Source organism: Buteo buteo, chromosome 3, assembly GCF_964188355.1.
Source record: "Buteo buteo chromosome 3, bButBut1.hap1.1, whole genome shotgun sequence".
In the NCBI taxonomy this organism is placed as follows: Eukaryota; Metazoa; Chordata; class Aves; order Accipitriformes; family Accipitridae; genus Buteo; species Buteo buteo.
The window spans coordinates 69,417,814-69,441,242 of NC_134173.1; the positions used below are offsets into that span (position 1 = coordinate 69,417,814).

A 23,429-nucleotide genomic window follows, 5' to 3' on the forward strand; every position below is an offset into this window, starting at 1 on the left:
AAAGGAAGAATGTCTGCAAAAGGAGTTGGAGTAGTTGCAGATTGGTTTAATTAAAAACCTGAAATACTTAGCAAGATCCATCAGCAAGATCCAGTCTGAGCCAGCTACAGGGTTAACAAAAACTGCTCTTTGATCAGAATAGTTTTTACATAGAAATCGAATGAAATTGTACAAAATACTGTCAAATAATGATTTAAGGTAATATCTGACCTAGATATGTGGTCCATAGTGACAACTTCACTACAGTTAGGAGTTATACAGCCTAACATTTAATACCTAGTCTATGTTTACATCATTTGTGCGCTGGAAAGTGTAAGGCAGCATGTAGAGTGATAAGAAAGAGGAAGGTACGCAGTGGCTGACTGCGAAAGTCTCTGTGCCGTCTCTCTGCGCATGGCGGTTGTTGGTTATCTGCCTTCACGTTGCCCAGTTCGGGAGTTTCCGACGGGATGGGGTGTCTCTCTCTTTGCTCTTCTTAATACGCTCCACAGCGGACCTTCCTCCTCACTGCTCTCCTCGGAGCTGGAAATCCCGGTGCCTATTTCTGTGCCGGCTGAAGGCCTTTCATAAGGGTCTCTCTGACATAAGATTTTCTCCTCTTGGCACTCTTGCCTGTGTGGAAACTTCAGGCTTTCGTTGAAGAAGGCAGAAGCCATGCACTCGGCTGCTGTCTTATCGCAAGCACATAGTAGTTTCTCGCACATGCTCCAACCAACACCTTACAAAGAAGTTTCAGAATTAATGTTTGAAAGCAATTACAGTTAGTCAAAGTGTAATTTGCCAAGGGTAGATAAGCTTTTGAAAATAAAATTTTCAAATCTGCCTTGAATTTTAGTCTCCACATTCACCTTTAATCACCTAAATGTAAGCCTGACACCAAGGTGCTGGGCAGATGAAGCCTGACTGGCTTTACTTGAATTTGTGAATGTAAAGACACCAACAACTGACTTCTGTGTCCAACCATAACATAGCTGAAGGTAATTTTTGCAGCCTAACTGGTCACATGATACACAGTGGTGTAATAAAATTTTTCTCAACTAGGAAAAAAGCTCGGGTTGATAGCAAACATTGCGAACATTTTGTAAGCCAAATTTTTCTGTCTCCGTTCTCAGCTCTAGCAGCTCACAGGCATGGTGGTATTCAGCCTGTAATGCTTTGATACACTGTCAGCAGGACTTGAGAAATTTCCTCTAACACAAACTTACATTTTGACTTATGATCAAAACATAGAACTTCGGATCTTGAACTTCTTTCCACATGACAACCAAGTTTCTTAACTTGTTCCATACAACAGTGATGAGAAAAGCAGCACCTAAAATAAACATTAGGTGTAAATGAAAAATACTTACTCTTTGTGCATCACAGAGTACTTGCAATTATTTTATCTCTTTATTTTCAAAGCCCATGAAAACTGAGAAATTTTAGTTTTCATATCATGGAAAAAGCTTTTCATAAAGAAGAATAAAAACAACCCAAACTGTTCCTACTCTTCTCTAATACCTCTTCCTACTTTCACCACCTCCCTCCTTCCTAATTCCTTTGGTATCATATGTTTAACAGTGCTGTAGTTTTTTAGGGGTTTTTGTTTTAACACATATAATTACAGTTGTAACTGTGACCTAATCCGCTGTGAGAAGTGTCTTTAAGTGTTCAGATATTGTTGGCTGAAAATCTGAGAACTGCATCATGGTAGCCAGAGCCTTGACTAGCCTTCATCTAGACTATCATGCATATGGAGTCTTCTTTGTGCGCAAGCGTAGGAAATACGTGTGTGCTGTACAGTACGTGCTATACTTAGCCCTGATGTGGCCCCGATTATGAACTTCCATATGCGGAGAGATTTTTACTTGTAAATGCAACACTCTCAGAGGAGATTTCTTTACTCTGCATTACTCCAGAATTCCTCCTCTTTGTCAGCCATGCCATGATAGCACAGGGGCAGCTGTGGCAGGTCTCTTAGCTGCAGCTCTGGCAGTACTTCACTGAAGCTCTACTCTCTTCTGAAGGACAGTGCGGCACATGTGTATGTTAATTCTTCATAAATCACTTTCCAAACCACTTCTTAGCCAAGTTTCATGGCAACACTTATCCTCATCTCTTTTGAGATACTCTTCCTTCTGCTCTATTTACCTCCCACTGTTCTCCTTTCTTAAGTTAGTAAGTCCTCTCCAAAACATTGATGCAATAATAGAATGTGTCTTAGTGACATTAGAGTATTTCATGTTTTATGTATTTAAGTGGATTTTTTTATTTTTATTTTTTCAAAATGTGGCCTGACTACTGATATGTAGCTATACAAGGGCCAACAAAAGGTATACTGATCCTTCTTGGTCCATAGGCATCCCAATAATACCCAGATTATACTATAATCTGATGGCAGATTCTAGAAGAGCCCACACCTGTCCAGTGCATCAGTAGGATAACCTCTTCCTTCTTGGCCACAGTAGCAACCGTAAGACTCAAATTCCTCTGGGCATCGCTCAGTTAAACAGAACAGCATTTCTCCTAGCTGCGGCAGCTCCCTCTTCACTCTTCCATTTTCTCTCTCTTGCAGAAAGGTTAATCGTTCACACACTATAAAGCAAAAAATGTTATCTGACACATCACGTTTTCACTGGTTGGGGGCTCTCTTGTGGTGATAGAAGCATTTTTAGAGCTATCAGAAACTTTTAAAGACAACATTTTATTATTTCTGAATTATTGCTCCAGTCCATGAACTATGGCTCTTAGAATACTACTGAGCAAAGACAGCAGAAGTGGGGGGGAAATACTTACAGGGGAGAGAGAACCTTATGAAGATATAAATTACAAGTCAAATTGAATTGCAATGAGAGTACTTTGCAATCCTTGGTAATCCTTCATAGTTAATTTTTTCTTCTAGAATATTCAAACCTAGCTGAGTATTCAGTAGCTACTGTCTTGGCTTATTCAGAAAATAGAGTCCTATCCTCTTATGCTTGCACAGTGATAACTAGGCAATGACTATGGGGGTTTTTTTTCATTTGAAATATGGTTCAATTCGAGCTACGATGCCCCTAGCCCAAATGCAGCAGTGATCTGTTGTAATGGTTACTGTGCTGCCAAGGTTTTGGCATCTCCATGTCCCTCTGTGACTCTCCCCACTCAGGAAGAATGGATATTGTGGGAATTATCCCTAAGATTTGAGAGCAGACTGTGTTCCATAGCAAGAAAAAAGATGTCGAGAGGGTCTCTTTTCGGACTTTGCCAGGGAAAGGACTTGAAGGGGCTGATGGTTGGATTGTGGGAGGGAGGAGGGACTTCTGTTCCCTGGGCATCCTTCTTGCTCCCATGAGTAACCCCATCTTCCCTTCTGCAGCTCTAGACTGACTCTCCCTGCTTCTTCCAGGGACAACCCTGGATTAATTCCCCCAGTAGGAAACCCTGCGCATGTGCCTGCTTGGGTCTTTGCTCACTCATGTTAATTCACTAAGAACGAGCCCCAGGTTCATGCCCCGATGTGCGCTCCCTAAAAGCTGATATTTTATGATCAAATTTTCCAATTTGATGGAAGGCTGGGTTGATTCTTCAGGTCTGCTCTTTTCCAGTTCTGGGACTGCTTCTCTCCATTGGGAAGCCTAACAAGGTGGATGGGACAGTCCATGAGTGTGAATTTACAGTAGCGACAGGTCTGAAATGTCTTGGGATCTCTGTGAAGTCTGAGCAGGAGTTGGAACAGAATCAGAAATGGTGAGAAAAAGGCCAACTCCATCAAGACTTTGGCAAGAGGTTGGAGTGATGAGCAGGGGAAGTTCCTTCTTCTGCTTGTAAAATAAAGTAACTCAAAGATGTGATTAAATTACTGCCTACAAACAAAAGCAAGGGGAAACATTCACTGAGCTCATTTTAGATCTTGTACTGTATGAAAAAGGTACTTATAACCTAATCATAAATAGTTTTTTTGTAAATGTTAATGATAGCATGTTGGTGGAAGAGGTTAAACTGTTGGAAGCTTTTGCAGATGACTGCATCTCCTGTTCTTATGAATACCAATACATATATGCTTGTCTAACTGGTTTATAATCTTTAATCTTTACATGTAATATACACCCACCTCTTAATATAAGGGTAGCTGAATATTTAATTAGCTATAACTGGGGGAAAAAAAACCCTTAATTTACCTTTTCCAGCAGGTTCATTGGGTCCTCTGTCAGACAGTACCAGTTCCAGAGCTATTGAAGAGGAAGCTGTGCTCTGGCCACCCCTTGCAGGGCTTGTCTCTGGAGATGACATATGTATAGATTAGACATGCGAAGGTGAAATAAACTCTTTTTTCAGTAATGTACATATTCTGATCCATAGTCAATTGGCAGTCCTCTAACATTTGTTTAATTTATAGTTGGAAGACTGTTCATTAATGGTTAGTTAAGCTTTCCTGGTCAGTGAACTGCCCTTTCCAGTGCAATCAGGGTTGTGCACTCTGTATCCCACATTTAGGGAGAAAATAGTGTTATTCTACATATCCATGAGAAATGCTGAATCCTCAGATAGCTGTGAAGAGGAATAGGGGAGTGCTGTAAATTAGAATAGCTGTAATTCATTTTTTACTTGCCTTTTTCTTTTGTCCTTGCAGATGTTCCTGCAGGAATCTTCTCTGTGGGGACAATTTTGACTTTCATTGAGTTAATATTTCCTGGGAATGAGGCTGGGGAGGTGGTTATCTCTTCCACTGGGACCACAGCTTCCCTAAATCCATCCTCTTCTGAATAAGCAGAAAGAGGAAAGCAGAAGAAGACATGGAAAATAAACAGCAAGATTTTCATTTTAGATAGCCGGTCAGAGTAATATCCTCAGGCAGAACCGGTGTGAATTGATGGTCATAGAGAAAAAACATTCCAGATGAAAGTTGGAAAAGCAAAGAGTATCCACACTGGTCATTTCTTCACATCTCTTGCCTTTCAGAAGAAAAGTTACTGGTTAAATATGACCAGTTTAACTGCTGATTATTTTTAAAAATTTTATATTTTGCATACTGAGGTAAAGAGTTGTGCCAGTTGCTGAAGATGATATGGGTTGCTGGTTAGTAAGCCATACTGAGGGATGAAGTGCAGGTGAGATGTCATGAGATGTCGTTTTCTGAGTAAATTGCTTAAAAAAAGGTGTCAGTTCACATGAGGGTACCAAAATAGAGAGCACCGTTAGTGAAGGCAGAAAATTATTTGACTGATGTAGAGCTGGGCAACTGAAGGATTTACTGTGTTGTAACCACAAGGAAATATCAAAGGGAAAGTAAGTTGAGGTTGAATAGAAACATAATTTGAAGGAGATTCTTTATCCTAAAAATTAAATTGGTATTTATTTTTAGATTATCTGAAGCTTTATTATTGAGCAGGAATGTTTTGTTTAATTTGGAGATTTCTTAACATCTTTTTTCTTTCTTGTTTAACCTTTTTTATATACGTTAACTTGTAAATGAAAACACTGTTATCAAACGGAGATCAAAGGGTTCCATTTTCTCTAAATGTCAATATGAAGAATGTGGCATTTCACAAAAAAAAAACTTTGAAAATGCCAGTGAATGTGTGTTTCCATTTTTTAAAGCCTTTCCTTTTGAATACCTTGGCTGAACTTATTAATTGGATTAAACGCGAATTCATTAAATTTGTCCCTCTGATGTTCTGGGTTTAGTATGTGTTGAAAATAGCCTGTCATAGGATAAGAGAATAGATTAAAAAAATGAAAGTACTGCTAAGAACACAATGAAGCCCATTAAAGGTTGCAGAAAGGGATCAATAGCAACACGCTAGTTTTAATAGCTCAGCAAGGTGCATATTTTATGCCACTTTGTTTGACAGTGATTTGTTGAAATGAAAGCGATTCCTACTAGATGTAGAAAATAAAACCGGGGTTTGGGAAATTCTGCACTTAGCTGAGAATAGATATTACAAATAATCTTCCAGGAGCCATGCAGATCTGCAACACAACACACAGATTTTCTGATATAGTCAAGTTAATGGAGAACATTTAGTGATTTTTACCAGTTCTTAGCACTGCAATGCCAAATTTCTGTATTGCGGTGGGAGACATGGATACTGCTCAGACAGTATAATCAGAGTCAAAAGATGACTACTTTCTACTCTCCATATTCAGTATTCCTTGACATTTTTCTGGTGCATTTCAGTCTGCCTGAATGATCCTTTCTACAAAAAAGGGGCTACTGAAAACTTCCAAATCTACCAAGGTGCTCCACTTCTAGCTGTAGCTACTGGTGTAGTTGTGTTCAAAGCGGTAACAACTGCAAAAGCTGAATTCTTTCCACGGGGAAAGAATGCCATGAAATTCTATGTAATAAAGGAGGAAGCAAAATCAAAATGAACCCTTCTGGCAGCAGATGCTATGAAAGTAATTTAAAGGACCAACCATTATATCAGAAAACCTTATGTGAAGAGGTTTTCATAAATACTTGGATGAGGAGTGCAAATGAGTGGCTTGAGGCAACAAACAGCTAATACTTCTCAGCCAGGTTTTATTGTTTGTGTATCTGCTATCTGCCCCTGATCTAAATTTGATTCTCCGTCAGCCCTGTCATCGCCACGCATGGATCTTTAGCTGTGATGCTTTTAGATAAAGTATTGCTGTGTCAGTCAAAGAAAAAGGAAAGCTGAGAGTCACTGACTTTTTATCGAGAGGACGGGGGAGCAGGAGCTGTACCTCTGTGGTCCCTTGTGGTAACTGTACAAAAAACAGAGGCATCATGGTAGTGACCTACCTGCTGTATTTCTGCAGTGCATTTCTGGAGTGACTTTTACTTGAAAACATCATAAACCTTAACCAAACATCACTATTAGCCTGGTTTTATAAAGAGGGTAATTAGGAGAAATAAAAGGTCTGCTGAAGGATGTGCAAGTCAGCAGAAGAACTAGAGGTATTCCAGAAATCCTGTGCTACAGATTTTTGACTGTGACACCACAGAGCTTCATAAACCAAAATCCATTTTCACCTGGAGTCAAGAGTGCCTGATTCAGCAACAAAAGTGTAATCAGACTCTTACCTCTGGCTTTGGAAGTCCCCAGGACCATCTTACTGGGCTCAAAAAAAATCACTGTTGAAGACAGACAATATAAATTCAGAAAACAAGTTGCCAGCACAGACTTTTATGAAGAGTCAAGCTGCTGAGAACAGCTTTTACAGCAAAGCAGGAAGAAACAGGCATTTCGTGCACATTTACCTGTTTTTCTCAGCAGTGCATTGATTGTTGTAGACAAAGTGATACTGATAAAATAATCTCTTTGCTGCATTCAAATAACGTGCTTTACACAGACAAAGAAGCAGCATAAATATGACCGAAGTGGCAGATTCAATTTTAAATCCATTTGACAGACAAATACACTAAAGGGGTTTAGGTCTAAAAATCTCACTGTTGCACACAGAAGGACGCCACATTTCTCATGAACACCTTGTGTTTGCCTGCATTGAAAGTCAAGTATGGATGGGCAGCCAAATACAAGGCCAAATACTTCCCTAACCTCTAATTTATTTCTTTACCTGATAAAATGATTTGCATTTGTCAGTTACCTTTTGATAAATTATAAACATAACTATCAAATGACCCCAAAAAATCATCTCTGCATCTTTTTTTGGTCTTGTTAGGATGTTGAAGAAGAATGTCTTTGTCTTTAAATGAGTTTCTGAGTAGTACTTAGCTTTGGTTTAATGCAGTTCCCACAGCTGTCAATGGTGAAACTCCTTTGGGCTTAAATGGGGAGACAACTAGTTAAATGGTAAGTGGTTCTCCAAATGTTTCCTTCAAAGTCTGGTTGGATACGTTATCTGTGATAGGTTTTCAGCTTTCTAAAATTCCTAATACAGGTTTTTATCCCTTGGCAATATTTTGAGCCTTAACAATGAACTATGCTTCTTTAGAGTGTCGTGGTTTAACCCCAGCCAGCAACTAAGCACCACGCAGCCGCTCACTCACTTCCCCCCCATCCAGTGGGATGGGGGAGAAAATCAGGAAAAGAAGTAAAACTCCTGGGTTGAGATAAGAACGGTTTAATAGAACAGAAAAGAAGAAACTAATAATGATAATGATAACACTAATAAAATGACAACAGTAAGTAATAAAAGGATTGAAATGTACAAATGATGCACAGGGCAATTGCTCACCACCCGCCGACCAACACCCAGCCAGTCCCCGAGCGGCCAAAAAAAAAAAAACTGCCTCCCCCCCCTTCCCAGTTCCTAAACTAGATGGGACGTCACATGGTATGGAATACACCGTTGGCCAGTTTGGGTCAGGTGCCCTGGCTGGGCATGAGAAGCTGAAAATCCTTGACTATAGTCTAAACACTACTGAGCAACAACTGAAAACATCAGTGTTATCAACATTCTTCACATACTGAACTCAAAACATAGCACTGTACCAGCTACTAGGAAGACAGTTAACTCCATCCCGGCTGAAACCAGGACAAGAGAGCACAAGTAATTGCTTTTGCAGGAAGTAAAAGATTGCTACAGATGTGCAAATACAGGTGCACTCACTCCTTCAGGAGTTCGCAGTTTTCTATTACCTTCTATTACCTAAGCCTCCCAGAAGCAGCAAGAAAAACATCAACCAATATTGGAGCTATTGTTAGGCAAGAACAAGAAATATCTGGTAAAAAAAATGACCTTGATAATACAGGAAGGGTATGAAGAAACAGCCAGAACTTACAAACAGCATAAAGCCTTTTCAGGTAGGTAGCCTTGCTCATGTGGCACTTTTTTAAAAATAAAAAAACCTGTTAAGCCCTCTCTTAGCAGATGTGCCCTCCCAGAGCCGCTGCTTTCTGTTCTGATTTTTGGATGATTTCTGTCCGTGGCTTCTTGTATCTTAGTGCACCCCATGCAGGTAGGAAGAGAACAGTTTTCTCATACCACAGCAATGAGATTTTTCAAGCATCCATTCCTGAATAAGATAGCTATTGGTTGTAGCAGAAAAAAAATGAAGACTCAGAAGAACCACTTGGTCTCGTGGTTTAGGAGCTCACCCAAGAGGGACCAGAGCAAAAGAGACTTAAACCTGCATCTCTACGTTGCAAGTAAATAACCCACCAAACTGCTGGCTCGTTTGCAACAAACCATGCTCAACTTTTCCTCACGCCGCTGCTTGATCTTGTATAATTAAAAGTCTCTTTAAAGACAACAAATATGCAATTGGCTGTGGGTCCAGTTCTTGGCACCCACACAGCACATCTCTGCCAAACAGCTCACCTGCTGCAACCTGTGCTCCCAGGGAAAAAAAAGGTCTGTTTGGATGAAAACAGGTTGTTGTCATGGACTGCTCATTCTCAGCCCTTGGGAAACTTACTGTGAGCACTGGTTAAGCATCTCACATGCACAAATTGAAAAATCACACTTTCTCATTCAGCCTTGAATTCGATCACCCAATCTTTATATCTACTTTTATAACAGTCCTTTTAGAAGGGCAGAAAGAAAGTAAACAGCTTATTCTTGTATTTTATTCTTTCAGCTTTTAGGAGCTGAAAACAGTGCTGCTTGCACTGTAAGTTGCAAACCTTCCTCTGCGGATGCAGTTGCAGCCTGTGTTTTGTCAGTCCCATGGTGAAAGAACTCTGCAAAAATAAACACATTCTTACTCCAGAGTCATGGCTTAGAATGTTCATTAGACTGGATCTTGGCTTAATATAATCAGAGTTGTCAGAACGGAACTTATTTCTAAATCTTATTATTATTGTGCTTTTTGTATGGTTATTATATGATATAAATATAGCAAATAAAAACCTAATTACTGGTAATTATGGTAGCAGTATTAAAATCCTGCCTTAGTATTTGTTCACTGCTGATGCTAAATTCTACTCAGCAACATATAGTATAATAAAAAAATAAATCCCTCAGTCTCTATCACAAAGAGTTTCAACCTGAACAAGAGAAATTGGCTAGCAATCAGCATACTTTAAATTCCCATTTCAGCAGGTACTTAAATATGTAGCCTATAGTGAAAGTATCAAGATAAGAATTAAACTTTTAAACAGAAAACTTGAATGTTTAAATACAGGCACTCGGCTAGGAACCTTGTTGAAGCAGGGCCTTATATGTGCATGCAAATAGAAAAGGATCCATCTGAAAATATTTTTAAGTTGTTTTTAGTGTGTTTCTGCTTACATTATTTCTAAATAAGATTCAGGGTTCTCTTCTGAATTCCTTCCCATAAAAAAAGGAGTCATTTGATTGAAGTTTTCCTGTGCACCTGAGTAAAAGCTTGTCACAAAAATGGTGCTTTGGTTTATTAGGCTTTTTTTCTCTTATTTTCATATATCGACATCTTGCTAAAACTTGTCTTTGCTTCTCAGAAAGGAATTCATAGCTTCTAAAATACTCAGGTTATTTTTCTGAGTATAAATTGGTCTCAATTTGGTATGCTCCAGTCAAAGAATTACAGAGATAAAGACATACCCTCTGCGTGAAGTGTTGTCATCTCTCTCTTGCTGGTTGTTTCTGAAAAAGAGAAAGCTCCCTCATAGACTAAAGAGTGAGAAGGGGGTTTGGCACTCTTTAATCAGAATAGTACAAATCAGGACTTCATTGAATGTGTTCCTATTAAAGCACAGATTTAAGCAAATACATCCCCACTTCATTCAAATTTTTGTCTGTAATAAAGAATCTACCAAAATCCTTCTCCTAGAAATTTGTCAGATATAGGTTTATTTTCTTTTTTCAAAGCCTGAATTGGATAGAACAGCTAAACAGGAAGACTGAACATGAGTGAACACTAAATAAAAATGTTTCATTAAAAGGATTTTTTTTCCCTTAAGAAATATAATCAGGAGCCTAAAATCAGCGGAGGTATTCAGTGAGCTAAAATTGAATCTATCTTTATCAGCAGTGGTAAAACCAGCATGATTTTCCTGTTAGCACCTAACAATTTCCCCTTTATTTGTAATGTGTTGGAACTGCCATACTTTATATTAGAGCCATCTGATCCCAGTGAAAGATTACCGGCTTACATGAAACAATTTTCTGGCTTTGATGCAAACTTTCCTGTGGCATTTTCTTGTCCCTTGACCTATTCACGAGGGGATGCACGCATCCATCCAGAGCATGATATAGATGTGTATACCTGTCCTTAGCACTGGGGTGTGTGAATATGAGCCAAAGGATTAGAAAAACTAGCATTGCTTTTTCACATCTGTCTCAGCTTGGGAGTTCAAAGGTCCTCCCCCTGCCATGCGCTGATTGCAATCCATACGAATTAAGTTTTTAATCCAACCCTGTTCCCACAGGACCCGTATTCAGTCTTACAAGGCTGTAATTTCAGCTCCAGAGCACAGATCAGTGTATGATAATGGAGATAAATATCCCCTTCATCTTTAGAGACGATTTTTCCTTCCAAGATGGAAACCAAGTAACAGAGCAGAGTGGGTCTATTTTTGCCTTTCCAGCTAGTTCTTGCATGTTTTAAGGGGAAATTTGAGCTAGCAATATTTTCAGTTTGGCATTCCTGCTAGTGACCTCAGTGGGTCACTAATCACCCCAAGTATCACCCATTCATTCAGTTTGGCAAGAGCCTCACAGGATTGGCAGGAGCCTCCTAAAAAAAAATTTCTTCCTATCTAACTGGAATTTCCCTGTTGCCATTGTGTCTGTTGCCTCTTGTCCTGTCCGTGTGCTCCTCTACCTCCAGGAAAAGTCTGGCCCCATCTTCTCTACACACCCCACTAGTATTGATGACAGCAAAAAGATCTCCCCCTGAGCCTCCTCCTCTTTCGTCCTGTGCTCCAGCCCCCTCACCAGCTCCGTAGCCTCTCCTGGACTTGCTCCAGGACAGCAATTAGTCCACCTTCTTCTGCTCTCTTGCTATTCACTTGAGTAGCAGTGAATGGAAAGGGCACATGAAACGGAGAACAGGACAGACTGCCAGATTTAGGGCAGGAAAGCACCCAGCTACTGCTTCATTCTCATTGGGTCAAATTTGATGCCAGTGAAAAAACTGGCAGGAGGAGGCAATCGATCAGATCCCTTTTATTACCTGTAACCAGAGATGGACAGAAGGAGACATCCAGCCCATTCAAGGAAGAGTTAATATGTACAGTCACAAAGCATTCAATGGCATCTTTGTCGCAATTGCACAGGAACTGTTCACAGGGATCCCCAGACTCTGGAAATAAAACAAAAATCCAAACAAGGTGCTACTGAAAAATCTTTTCTGCCTCCCGCTTTTTCCTCCCTGTAAGGTTTGCATCTATATTCATGAGTGCAGATCTATTTATACTGTGCTTCTTCATGTTAAACACAGTCAAGTTTCATAGTCCAACACTGTTTTTGAAATGCCACCCAAGGTAGCTTGGCATGGCAATAGGCTTCTTGCCTGTGCTGGTTTGTTCTACAGAGTATTGAGGATTAGAGAGCACTGAGGACTTCAGAGCAGTGCTTTGCTGCCGCTGGTTTTTCCATGGAATACTTAACCCAGCTGATATAGGGTTTGACATTTCAAACAGTTTCCTGGGAAATAGTATTATCCCACTTCCAAACCTTCTACCTTTCAAAGTTTCAAAAAACATAGACTTTTCATAGCTGTCATGCTAATGTTTCATATTTTTGATGGGGACTAATTTTTTTTTCCCTTTTTTTAAGTTTGAACAAAATGTTTTCTGATTAAGTATGGAAAGAGCTAAAAAAGCACTATTCATGTTTAAATGCACTTGGAACTTTATAGATTGGCCTAAATAGCAAAAATTGTTTTAACTGGAAACAAGAAAAGGAAATTGGATCAGATTGTTGCTTAAATATGCTGTAAGGGTATTGGTTTGGGGATTCGGCTCCTCTTTGCTGGTATCCTCAAATCATGGTCTAGCGTATAGTCTTTTCTGAGAGCCAATACTTGCTGAAAAATTATACTAAAAAGTTATTAAGCATTAAAGAAACCGACTCCACACTTGCCAGGAGTGTACCAGTATTGCATGGAGTAGCTCCTGTTGTAACAGCATGGTCTCTGCCCTCGTTGGTGATACTGTTGTAGCTGAGGAGTGTACATGACCCTGTGAGCAAAGAATTTGATCCTTCAAAATACATAAAAATCAGGCCATGAAGCTTCAGAAGGGAACTGTTTTTCAGGTCTTTCCCCAGCATCTGCTGCATTTCTGATGTGTGGAGGTATCTCAAGCAATTCTTAGTGGTCCTGCGAAGTCAGGGAAACCTCAGCAAGAGGCTGCCTGTTTGAGGGGCCCTGGCAAGTTTCTAGTTATTTGACTTCAATTTTCCTGCCTACTTGGGCTTTGATGCCTCTGTGTATTGCTATTTCCATTCACCCCTGAGAAGAACACTTAATCCCTTAAAAATCCACACATGGAGGTGCGTTCTGTTTAATTTATATATGACTTTGGGTAGATAGACCAGAATGAACTTCTCGTTCATGGTTAGGCTCCAGTATTAAGCTCTTGTGATAGGTTAATCTTACCACAGGTCAGGTTTTCAGTAGAGCAGCTGACATCTGTAGAAATCTTTGATGGGTCCCATGTGCACTCCATCTCCATTGCTTCCTCATAGCATTTACGATGCTGGAAACAGCATCTTAAAGAATGAAATAACACAGTGTGCACACAATTTAATTTCAGTTCAAGATCAGACTGCAATGCTCTCACGTTGCTCTTACACAAGAATGCAAAGGATGCCAAAGGAGAAAAAGGGGTCCTTAGTGTGGTCCCTAGACACAAGAAAGGCTGAGTACTGCTTTTCCCTGAGTCGGTCTAGTGGGATAAGTACAGCTGGATACAAAACTCAGTGGTGGAAGCAGGTCTGCATGCTGTGGGAGACCACATTTACATTTCTGTCTTGCTGTGGTACATGAGTCCTTACAGGGACTCAGTTTAAATGAGAAATCCACTATCAGTGCCCAAATATCCACCCATAGCACTGTCAGCTCAATGCCAAGCCGTGCCCCACAGCTCAGTTCTAGAGGTCTTGGATCCAGTCCTGCCACAACCTTTCTCACTGCAGATCTGGAGAACTACACAGAACCTGGCACTCATGGAGGGTTAATGTCTCTGCAATGCCTTGTGAATCCCTGTGTCTCACTGAGACTGTATAAATATGTGCAGTGTAATCCTGTTTCTTGCACTTTGTCTTCTATGCAACAATCAGAATTAAAATGTATCATTTAGCCATGGGAAGAGGCCACAAAGTATTTTTCTCACACTGGAATAAAGCAGATTTCTCCTATCACCACACAACAAAGACAGTTAGAAACCTTGTGTTTTCCTACACCCCTGCCGTCATGCAAACCTCAAATGTCTGCGTGACCACTTTAGCTGTGAAAAGCAATGAAAAGTCAACTAAAACAACAAGCTCTTCATCAATCCTCTTCTCTTCAGCTGTTTTTGAACAGGCAAATCATCTATTTCTGTATTATAGCAGCATCTGTGTGCACTGACATCAGCTATAAATGAAACACCAGTAAAACACTCAGTCATCATTTACCCCATATAAAATTGTTACACAGATTAAGAAGGGACTTGCTGTTATATTTAGATTGAAATATCCTCATTTTATAGAAATGGACTCAAAACATGGGTCTGCTACTGAATTGCCATTGGTCTTGACCATGCCAAATGCACAGGCAACATTAACACTTAAAACCAGCATCTGCTGCCAGGAAGGGTTAACTTGCAATCACGATGTAAGGATTTAACTTTAATTAAGCTCATGTGGGATTTTTGTTAAAGGCATGGTGAATGTATTATCATGCATCACCCACAGCCCTGCATATGCACTGAACCCACCGGTGGGCAGAAGCATTCCTGCACCCATCAGAGCAGAGAGCAACCACTTGCCCCTTGCAGGGTCCCTTTTAGGCTACGCATTCACTTTCTCACTTCCAATATTTAGGAAGCATTTAATATTTAATCACTATATTAATAGACAATTATTACAGTATTTAATTTTTCCTCACAACCAGGGAAGCAGTCCAAGTCCTAACCATGATCAGACTTTTGACTTGGTGAAAGAAATCACTGATGGGGTTTGCTCAGTTTGCCAGCAGCGGATCAGAGAAATGTTTCAAGACCCACTCCTGTCTGCTTGAGGTCTAGCGAGGTGTCAGCACCTGAAAGCTCCTCTAACTGCATAGTTAGTCTCATACAAACTCCCTGCAGTTCTTGTTTGTTTAGAGCATCACAATTATAGCAACACTTACTGCAACAGTTAATCAAAAAATTTATTTGCCTTCCCTAAGTGAGTAGGGAATTGTAAGACATGGATTGTCCTCTGGGCAGGTTTCTCTTTCCCCATGGACTATGGAGGTAGACTAGGCTCCTAATTTAGATATGACAACTAGCTCTTATGGGAAATGGGAAAATGTTGCACTTATGGGCAAAAAAACGTTTTCCAATGCCTTAAAAACTTACAGTGAGATGTTCAGCCTTCTTTTATGGAACAGAAATGGCAGTGACAAAATCTGAAGTTTGCAAAACTAGTTTCTAAGAAATAAAGTTCCTGACAAAATTGCAACACTGTGGGAACTGTGTCTGAGAGACATGTAGCAGCGACCTGTTTGGAGGCTCTCTTGAACTAAGGGCATACCTGTGTCAGTGGCAAAACAATAATCAATCTCCATTTACTGCAAACTGCAGTGGGGTTGCCACGCAGCTAAGGAAAACTCACCACAGGACTGCTAACCAATTTGTAAATACAAAGTGACTCTGTGGATGTCTCTCAGGACAAAACTGCTGACAGATCATTCTGCTATTTCTGCATTTATGCGGCTCTGCGTTAAAATGAAGCTGAGTGAAGCGAAAGCCCAGGTGCTTGGCTCTTCAGGTGTCAATCCATTGAACTGACTCGAGCTCTCCTTTCGGCATGTCATCATGATTGTTCAGAAAACCTTTCATGAGAAGTCCCATGGCTTTTTCCAGTAGCGGGTTTAGCTCTTTGTTTTCCCAGCCATCCCATGCTGGAAAGTGGAGGGATTAATTTCCACCTACCTATAGGCATTAGCCCTTTCTGAGCCATTGTCTTCACTCAGGGAATTAATACATTACATTACGTTGTTGGAAAAACCTTTTTTCTTTTTACACATGGATGAATCTTGATTCCCTTTGATTTTATTTTCACACCTCCCACTGCCATAAGTGAACAACCATTTGATCGTCCTGGCCTGAGATTACATTTTTGCTCACTAACCCCGTCAGTGTCTGGGGCAATATCCCTCCAAAGCTCAGAGTGGAGCTTGGATGGTTTTGTTCCTGGTGCAGGGTGCTGGGAAGAGCCATTGAGCTACGTTGTTCTCTGCGCCTGGATGCTCCCGTGTCTTACAACCTCTGCGTGTACACAGGTATCGAGGGCAAGACCTGCTTAACCTCCAAACTGCCCCTTGATGTCATACTTAGCTGTAACTTGATTCTGTTGATGCTTAAATCCCCCTCAGATGCCAACACTTTCATTATAGTCCACTACGAGCTTACATTGCTGGTGTATTACACAACTCCCAATACCAACAGTTTGATAAGATTGTAAACCCACTAAACTGCTCAGGTTAATGCTCTCCCACTCACCTTATTAACAGGCTCTCCAGTTTTTGTCACTGATTCAAGTGCAAGACAGAATTCTCCAGTGCAAAGAAATTAATGAGGTTTTGTTCACAAAGATGTGTTCAGAATTTAAAGATCGCTGGATAAGATATGTCAAGGCGATGGGTGTTTACTTATTCTATCACATTAGTGGCCACTTTCTGCAACCAGTTTAAACCAGCTGTGCCACCGGAGTGGTACTGGTGGGATTATATGCAGGTGTGAGGGATTCTGCTTTTACCTGTAGGATGGGAGTATTTCTCCACATTGAATTGTGGGGAAATAAAGAGAGACTTCAAGCTATGAGAAAAAGAAGCAAGTGGACCATCACATGCTGTAGATTATGACCACCTGGACTTCATCTGTTTCCAAACCATGCTGTAAGGTAACTGGTAGAGGGTGTTGGCCCAGCAGAAAGATAGTGCTCACTAGCAGGTAGGAATAACATAGGACAGGGCTGATAAACCAGAATTGAAGTTCTTTCATGGGTCATATCAGATACTTAGGTCACAAGCTAGTAATGACTAGATTAAATGGAGCCGTATGGTGTGGGACTGACTGACCCTCTGAATAAATCTTCTATTTTTTTACAACTGTCCTTAAATCATTTAGGCAAGTGTTACGCTTCGGGTCATCAGAGCATGAGGGCACTGACAGCAGTCAGGGCAGAAGAGGACATCTCATGGATAAGACTTACTCATCAGCTTCATCCACAGGGAGCCCCTCCATCTCAAACCGGCAAGAGCAACCATAGTCTTCAAAATCCCTGGGACAAAAACCAGTAACACACTTCATTTTGTTCACAAAGTTGAGCAGGGCAGGGAAGTTAGTGAAGATGGACTGTAACCAGGTGAAGTGCGAACCTAGGCAGTCTGGAAAGAGAACAGCCATAAAATGCATGGTAAATGGAGGTGAGTCGGGTGTGGGTTACACATGGGTGACGTTCATGTGAACGCAGAGCCTAAATAAGGCAGCAACACAGGGACATTGAGCAATGCTTGACACTCAGCAGTATTTAGTATTATAATAGTCTTTGGGGAGATCTACAGCCTCAAAAATCCCTGTTCCTTTTCAGTATATATAAAAGCAAACTCCACAGGATTTCTGTTCCATGCTCAAGCACAGCTGGTACACATACTTACCAAAAAATAATGCAACACTTTCCACATTTTGAAAGACTCCATTGAAGAATGTGGCATTATCTAAATGAAAAAAATAAACAAACAACACTCCTTTTTCAAAAAGTAAATGACAAGAACTGTCCCCAGACTGCCCCATGTCCTGCTTCAGTTGTTAAACTATTTTGAGATAAGACTTACTAGCTATTTGCTAACAGCACACTTCCCTGCAATGCTGCTGGAATATGAGTGATTCCCCACTGCCATGCGATAGTAAAGTAAAGCTTTAAGTAAATCTTAAACCATTCTTACTCAAGATTCTTTCAGGTGTGTCAAGAAGTTCTGGCAGGAATGCTGGTGGCTCCAGTTCTTGGCCACCTACCTCAGCAAACAATTTGAGAAGAAAAAGATTTGAAAATAAAAAATAAAAAAAGTGCAAAGCAACAACATATACTTCATGATGACACATACACTGCAGGCATTTTGAATACCTTACTACACTTGCAAGCTGATTTATCAAAGCCATGAAACACTTGCTTAGCTCCATCCGCACCCAGGAAAGCCCAGAGGCATACTGGTAAATCACGTTGGCTTAAAAATCAGTCCTCTGTTAAAATGAGGCGTTGCTAGTGAGGATGTGCTAACGCTTGTATTCCTGTGCTCTTCTGAACACAGAAGGGGATCAATCAGTAGAATTGTATAAAATTGTTTTAGTTGCCCAACCCCCTTTCCTTGTCCCAAATGTTTCTACTCTGTAACTTTGTGTTCTTCACTTATTTGAAGTCAAAAGGTTTGGTTTTTTCTGAGTCCTCATTGCCTATTGGCTTATTGCTTCTCTTCCTATCACTCTTTCTTAAGTTAATTATCTCATTTTCCTTTTGAAGATGCTGTGGTATATTTTCCACACTTTTTTTTTTTATTTCCATGTCCTGAATTAGGATGAAATCTAATATTTGTTCTCTCCCTCTCCCTTCCCATTTTTTTTCCCTTGTTCTTATCTTCTGCATGATTTTAGGAGACAATATGTTACTTTGGATTTATTTAAACTTGACCTTTTTTTTTTTTTTTTTTTTTTTTACCATGATAAGCCAAGGGTATTTGTTGGCTTAAGGATCTAAAAATTGAAGAAAAAACCCAAATGTTAAATTCATGGCATAGCTTGTCTCAGAATAACTGACATTAGGAAAGCTGTCCATTGTCTCTGTGAAAGATTCTGGGAAGGAGCTGCCACTTAATCTTGCTAATTTGTTGCCTTTTCCTGCAATAAATACAGGTGTAAGAGAGTAAAGCGGAGTAGTGGATTTTTTAGATATAAGGCTTAATTCTATGTTTAGAAAAGGATTAGGAAATAGGACTTTTTTTTTAAGACAATATATAAGGGACGTCTACAACTTTTGTGGAGTGAACAAAACATTCATGGTAACAGTCCTATGCTTCCAGCAATTCATTTCTCAAGTTTAGTGGCAGAATATGGATATGGGATTGAGGGAGGTAGAAAGAGGTGCTTACTCTTATGTTATTCTTTTCCTCAAAGTCTTGGTCACAGCGAAAGGCTTTTATATGAACAGCAATCCATCAGAAGTGTCCTTCATTGCAGCAGGTCAGAGGGGAACGGATTGCTTTCCACAAACCAGAAAAGGTCTCCCAATAAAGGTTGGCCTTTTCACAGAACTGGAACAAGTCTGTTGAAAGCTTGATGGCCATGAGGCATTCAGATTCAAGTGAAATAATGGTGCGCCTTGCAAAATAAATAGCACTGAATGCTAAATATTTGTACACATGCTTGCTAAAGAAGAACTGCCCTTTATATTCTGGCTGAAAGCCTGTATTTCCTCTGCAATGACAAACATCCTTCCTCCAAGCCATGTTCTATCGAGTGCATCTAGAGACACGTTTTGACACACTGCATAACGCCATGGCTCAATCGCAGTGTCTGTTGATGAATAGCCATTGATCATTTAGTCCTGTCAGCAAAACTTTGGAAAAAATGAAAATGCCATCGAGTTGAAATAAGACAGAGGAGAGAATTGATAAGCCACGTTAAAGAAGTTTTGGAAATTGTGATTGCTCCAGCATTCTTCACTTGCACTGAGTTCTTTTCAGCAAACTTAACTTGCACACACCCAATTAACACATAAACGTCTGAAGCTCCCCTGGAGAAAAGTCTCTACCACAGGGTCAGCAGCTTGGTAAACCTTTGGCTTTTCTAATCCTTTCATTACAGAGAGCGATATTTCTAATTGTCACTAAGTCAAGATCAATGAACCAATGTTTGCTAACAAGATTGCTTAATTTTGTTTAAGTTGTGGGGGGAAGGACAAAGAGACAATACTTTCTGGATGAGTTATTCTCTTTTCTTCTTTTGCTATAATATCTTTTGGGGCTATTTGTCCTACTTTGGTCCCTATATAGCCTGTGAAAGATTGAACTACAGAAACCAATCCTTTAAACCTCAGAAGACCCTGGGGAAGTCAACTTCTCTTGCCTTTCTCTAAAACCTGCTAAATGACTTGGCACATGTCCTGAGGGTACTTGTATGATACATCAGCTCTTAGGCTTTCCAGTTGTATACCTTATCCACAGAATTTCTTTCAACATTCAGATACATGTAAAAATGTTTCTTAACTGTGTCTGTGATGTTGCTGCTCTGACAATGCTTTTCTGAAGTGTTATCTGAAAAAAGCCCATCAAAAAAAATCAGTGCACCTCCAGTTGTTTTTTTGCAATCATGGCTAATTAAAATGTCATAATATAGGGCAAGGATGCAGTCATTATAATCATCGGGGAGCAGAAACCTTGATTGTGCCGGGAAAAGTCACGGTGCAGCAAACTCAACCTGTTTGATTTATTCAAGGTAAAACATATTAGCTCCTCACAAAGATGCTAGTTCATGCACACATATTTGCTTCAGCCTCAAAGTAGAGACCAGTAGAATAGATCCCACATAAATATAAATCAATAGTCCTCTCCAAATCTAAAAATGGTAACATATTAAATCTTTGTGCTCAGATTGTGCTTAGCTGGGGAAAAGAATCTAAAAACTGTGGCACAGCCTTTAGAGGTCTGGGGGGAAATCTCTTTCAAATGTTATGTCAGAAAAATTTCTGAGTGTCCAGATATTTCTGAGTGCACTAGATAGTATCAATATATAGTCCCCTTCACATCTGGGGACTAAACACCCCTTTATTTTTTATGTATAAATGGTGTAAGCATTTTGGCATTCTCTGTCACTGCAGTGGGAAATGCTAATATTCTTACTGATTTCTATTGGTATGGTAGGAATCTTCAGGTCCAGCTTCATCAACATATTTTAGCCCATGTGTTTTGTGTTAGGCTTGTTTCTTTACTGACTTCTAATGCACACAGCCCCTTAGAAGAGAGGCAATTAGTGAAGTTAAAGTAGGTCAGTGCAGAATTTTGTCTATGCCAAGGTGCTGAGCTTTCTTTTCCCTTTAGAAATAATATATAATATATTATATATTTTGTAAGTACTCCATAGAAAAACTTATTTAAGCGTATTTGTATGTTGAACAACTAAGTTTGAGGGGACAGAAGGCATCCTTCTAAAGGATTGTTTCCAAATGCACATACTTAAAATAGTATTTAGTCATAAATGTTAAATAATCATAAAAATACATTGCCACTTACCACTGTACAACACCATTGACATAGACAGCAGCAGGATTACAATCATTTTTTGTTTAATTCGAAGACAAGAAAACATCACACAGCAGACTGGTATGCCTGGTAAGTTAAGTAAAATATTAGGCAGAATGTCATCTCTTGAGTCTGGGAGTGGAAAGACATCAGTTTAGAAAATCATTCTTTTGTAACCTGGCCATATTTCTGCTTGATGCAATTTAGTTTTTATCCTTATTGTAGTAAATGCACATATTACAGCAATGATGAGCCTTATGTATCCTCCAAATTTTACTGATATGTCCTCTATAAACCTGACTAACTAACAATATATATTTTGGTATTCCTTTAGGTGAGTCAACAGGCTCTGCCAAAGTGCAATAGGCAAGGAAAGTCCATTTAGCAATGAAATGGTGTACTTGAAGTTTCTTTTGTTTTGCAAACAGTTTTCACATCTTACTTGATCTAACAGGATGTTTAAACAATTCTTCACGTTATGTATAAATGCAGATATTGTGGAACATTGTGTAAATGAAGACACCTTCTGGGATTACTTCTATTGAACCCAGTTAATCTGCAATCCATTATGTTAGTTTGCTTCACATCACAAAAATGCCTCCCACTTTGTATTCAAACATTTACTTTAATCTGTGTTGAGACTGATCTAATGTATCATATATTTTCCTAATGATAAATGCTACGTTGTTTGGAGATCTTCACATTCCAGGTGTGCTTGTCCTTACAGAAAAGTGTGTGAAGAATTCTTTTGAAGCTAAAAGCCTTGCACTAGTATACATTAAATGACAGGTACTAGATTGGTTTTGAACTACAGTCACAGTTTACCCTAAATTTAACATGATTTTCAAAGTAATCAGCATGGAGTTTTTTACAGCCAAATAAATGAACATTTATTTATCAGTTTTAAAATATGTATCTATTGTTCATTATCTGCTTCCCTAAGGTCAAATATTGCATTCATTTCTATTAAAAAGTCTTGTAATATTTTATCAGGAATTGAGGTTATAAATCTAACAGCTCTAAATATTTATAGTCTACTATCCCAAATCTCTTGCCTGTACTTTAGTCTACAACTCCACAGTCCCAAATAGCTTATTCTACATTGTTTTCTTCCTGATTCCTGTATTACAGAGTATATCTAGAAAGGCTTACCTTGAGGCATATTATTCGAAAGCAGTTGGATGGAGGACAAATGGATTTCAACAAAGTCAGTACTAAGTTATTTATACTCACTTGGATATATACCTCACCCATGTGATCACTTCCTTTATCAAACCCACTTCAACATTTATTAATTAATTCTTCCATGACATTCCTTAGAGTCATTATGCCCACAGTGTATCTTAGTAATACAGCTCCAGCCATGTAAAGGATCTATACTGAGAAGTCTGTTCTGCAGGTGCATTCACTGTATAGTAACTTTCCCTAATACTCCTGGCTGTAATTAAATAACAATCATCTCATTGTTATTAATCACTCACAATATCTCTGGAGCATGTGAATATGGCTTTAATAGCTTAGCAAGAGGTAGTGCTGAGTGATGAAAGATGAGTGAAAATCTATACAGCTTTAAACACTGGCATTCCTCAGGGCTGAGAAGTCTGCTCTTGTCTATCCACGGTGGCTCTGCTCCAAAGCTGAGTGAAATCCAGGGGAAGGTTGAGTCAATGAGCTTTGGGAAGGCTTCTCCTTGTCGGGAAGGTGTGCTTTCTCCCAGGGTCAGATGCAGCTACCCTTCAAAGGTGCCATCAACAAAGGCAAACTGTCCGCTGAGCTTTACCATGGAGAAGTAAGAAGTCAGACAAATTGGGGATTGTAAAAATACTTACGTGAACAAAAGGCTTGGCTCCTCCAAGGCCCTGTGAACTACATTTTCTTCAGAAAGGCCTTTGACACTATCTCCTGTAAGATTCTCATAGAGAACCTGTTGATACATGGGCCGGGTGAGCCCAGTGCGGTGGGTTGAAAACCGGCTGGATGGTGGGGCCCAGAGGGTGGTGGTCAGCGGCACAAAGTCTGGTTGGAGGCCAGTGACTAGCGGTGGACGCCAGTGGTCAATACTGGCTCCAGTCTTGCTTAACATCTCCATTAATGATCTGGATGCTGGGACAGAGTGTACCCTCAGGAAATTTGC

At 39.8% G+C, this 23,429-nt stretch overlaps 1 protein-coding gene across 1 annotated transcript; it reads right to left on the minus strand.

Moving 5' to 3' along the window:
- Nucleotides 1-407: 407 nt before the first annotated feature.
- Nucleotides 408-23,231, minus strand: OC90 (otoconin 90). Its single transcript, XM_075024391.1, is given in 17 exon segments — nucleotides 408-718; nucleotides 1,206-1,312; nucleotides 2,400-2,574; nucleotides 4,140-4,238; nucleotides 4,571-4,717; nucleotides 6,631-6,690; nucleotides 7,010-7,060; nucleotides 9,516-9,572; nucleotides 10,414-10,455; nucleotides 11,987-12,115; nucleotides 13,415-13,527; nucleotides 17,218-17,392; nucleotides 17,663-17,722; nucleotides 17,951-18,016; nucleotides 21,287-21,382; nucleotides 22,546-22,574; nucleotides 23,125-23,231. Coding segments are annotated over 17 exon segments (1,824 nt in total).
- Nucleotides 23,232-23,429: the final 198 nt, after the last annotated feature.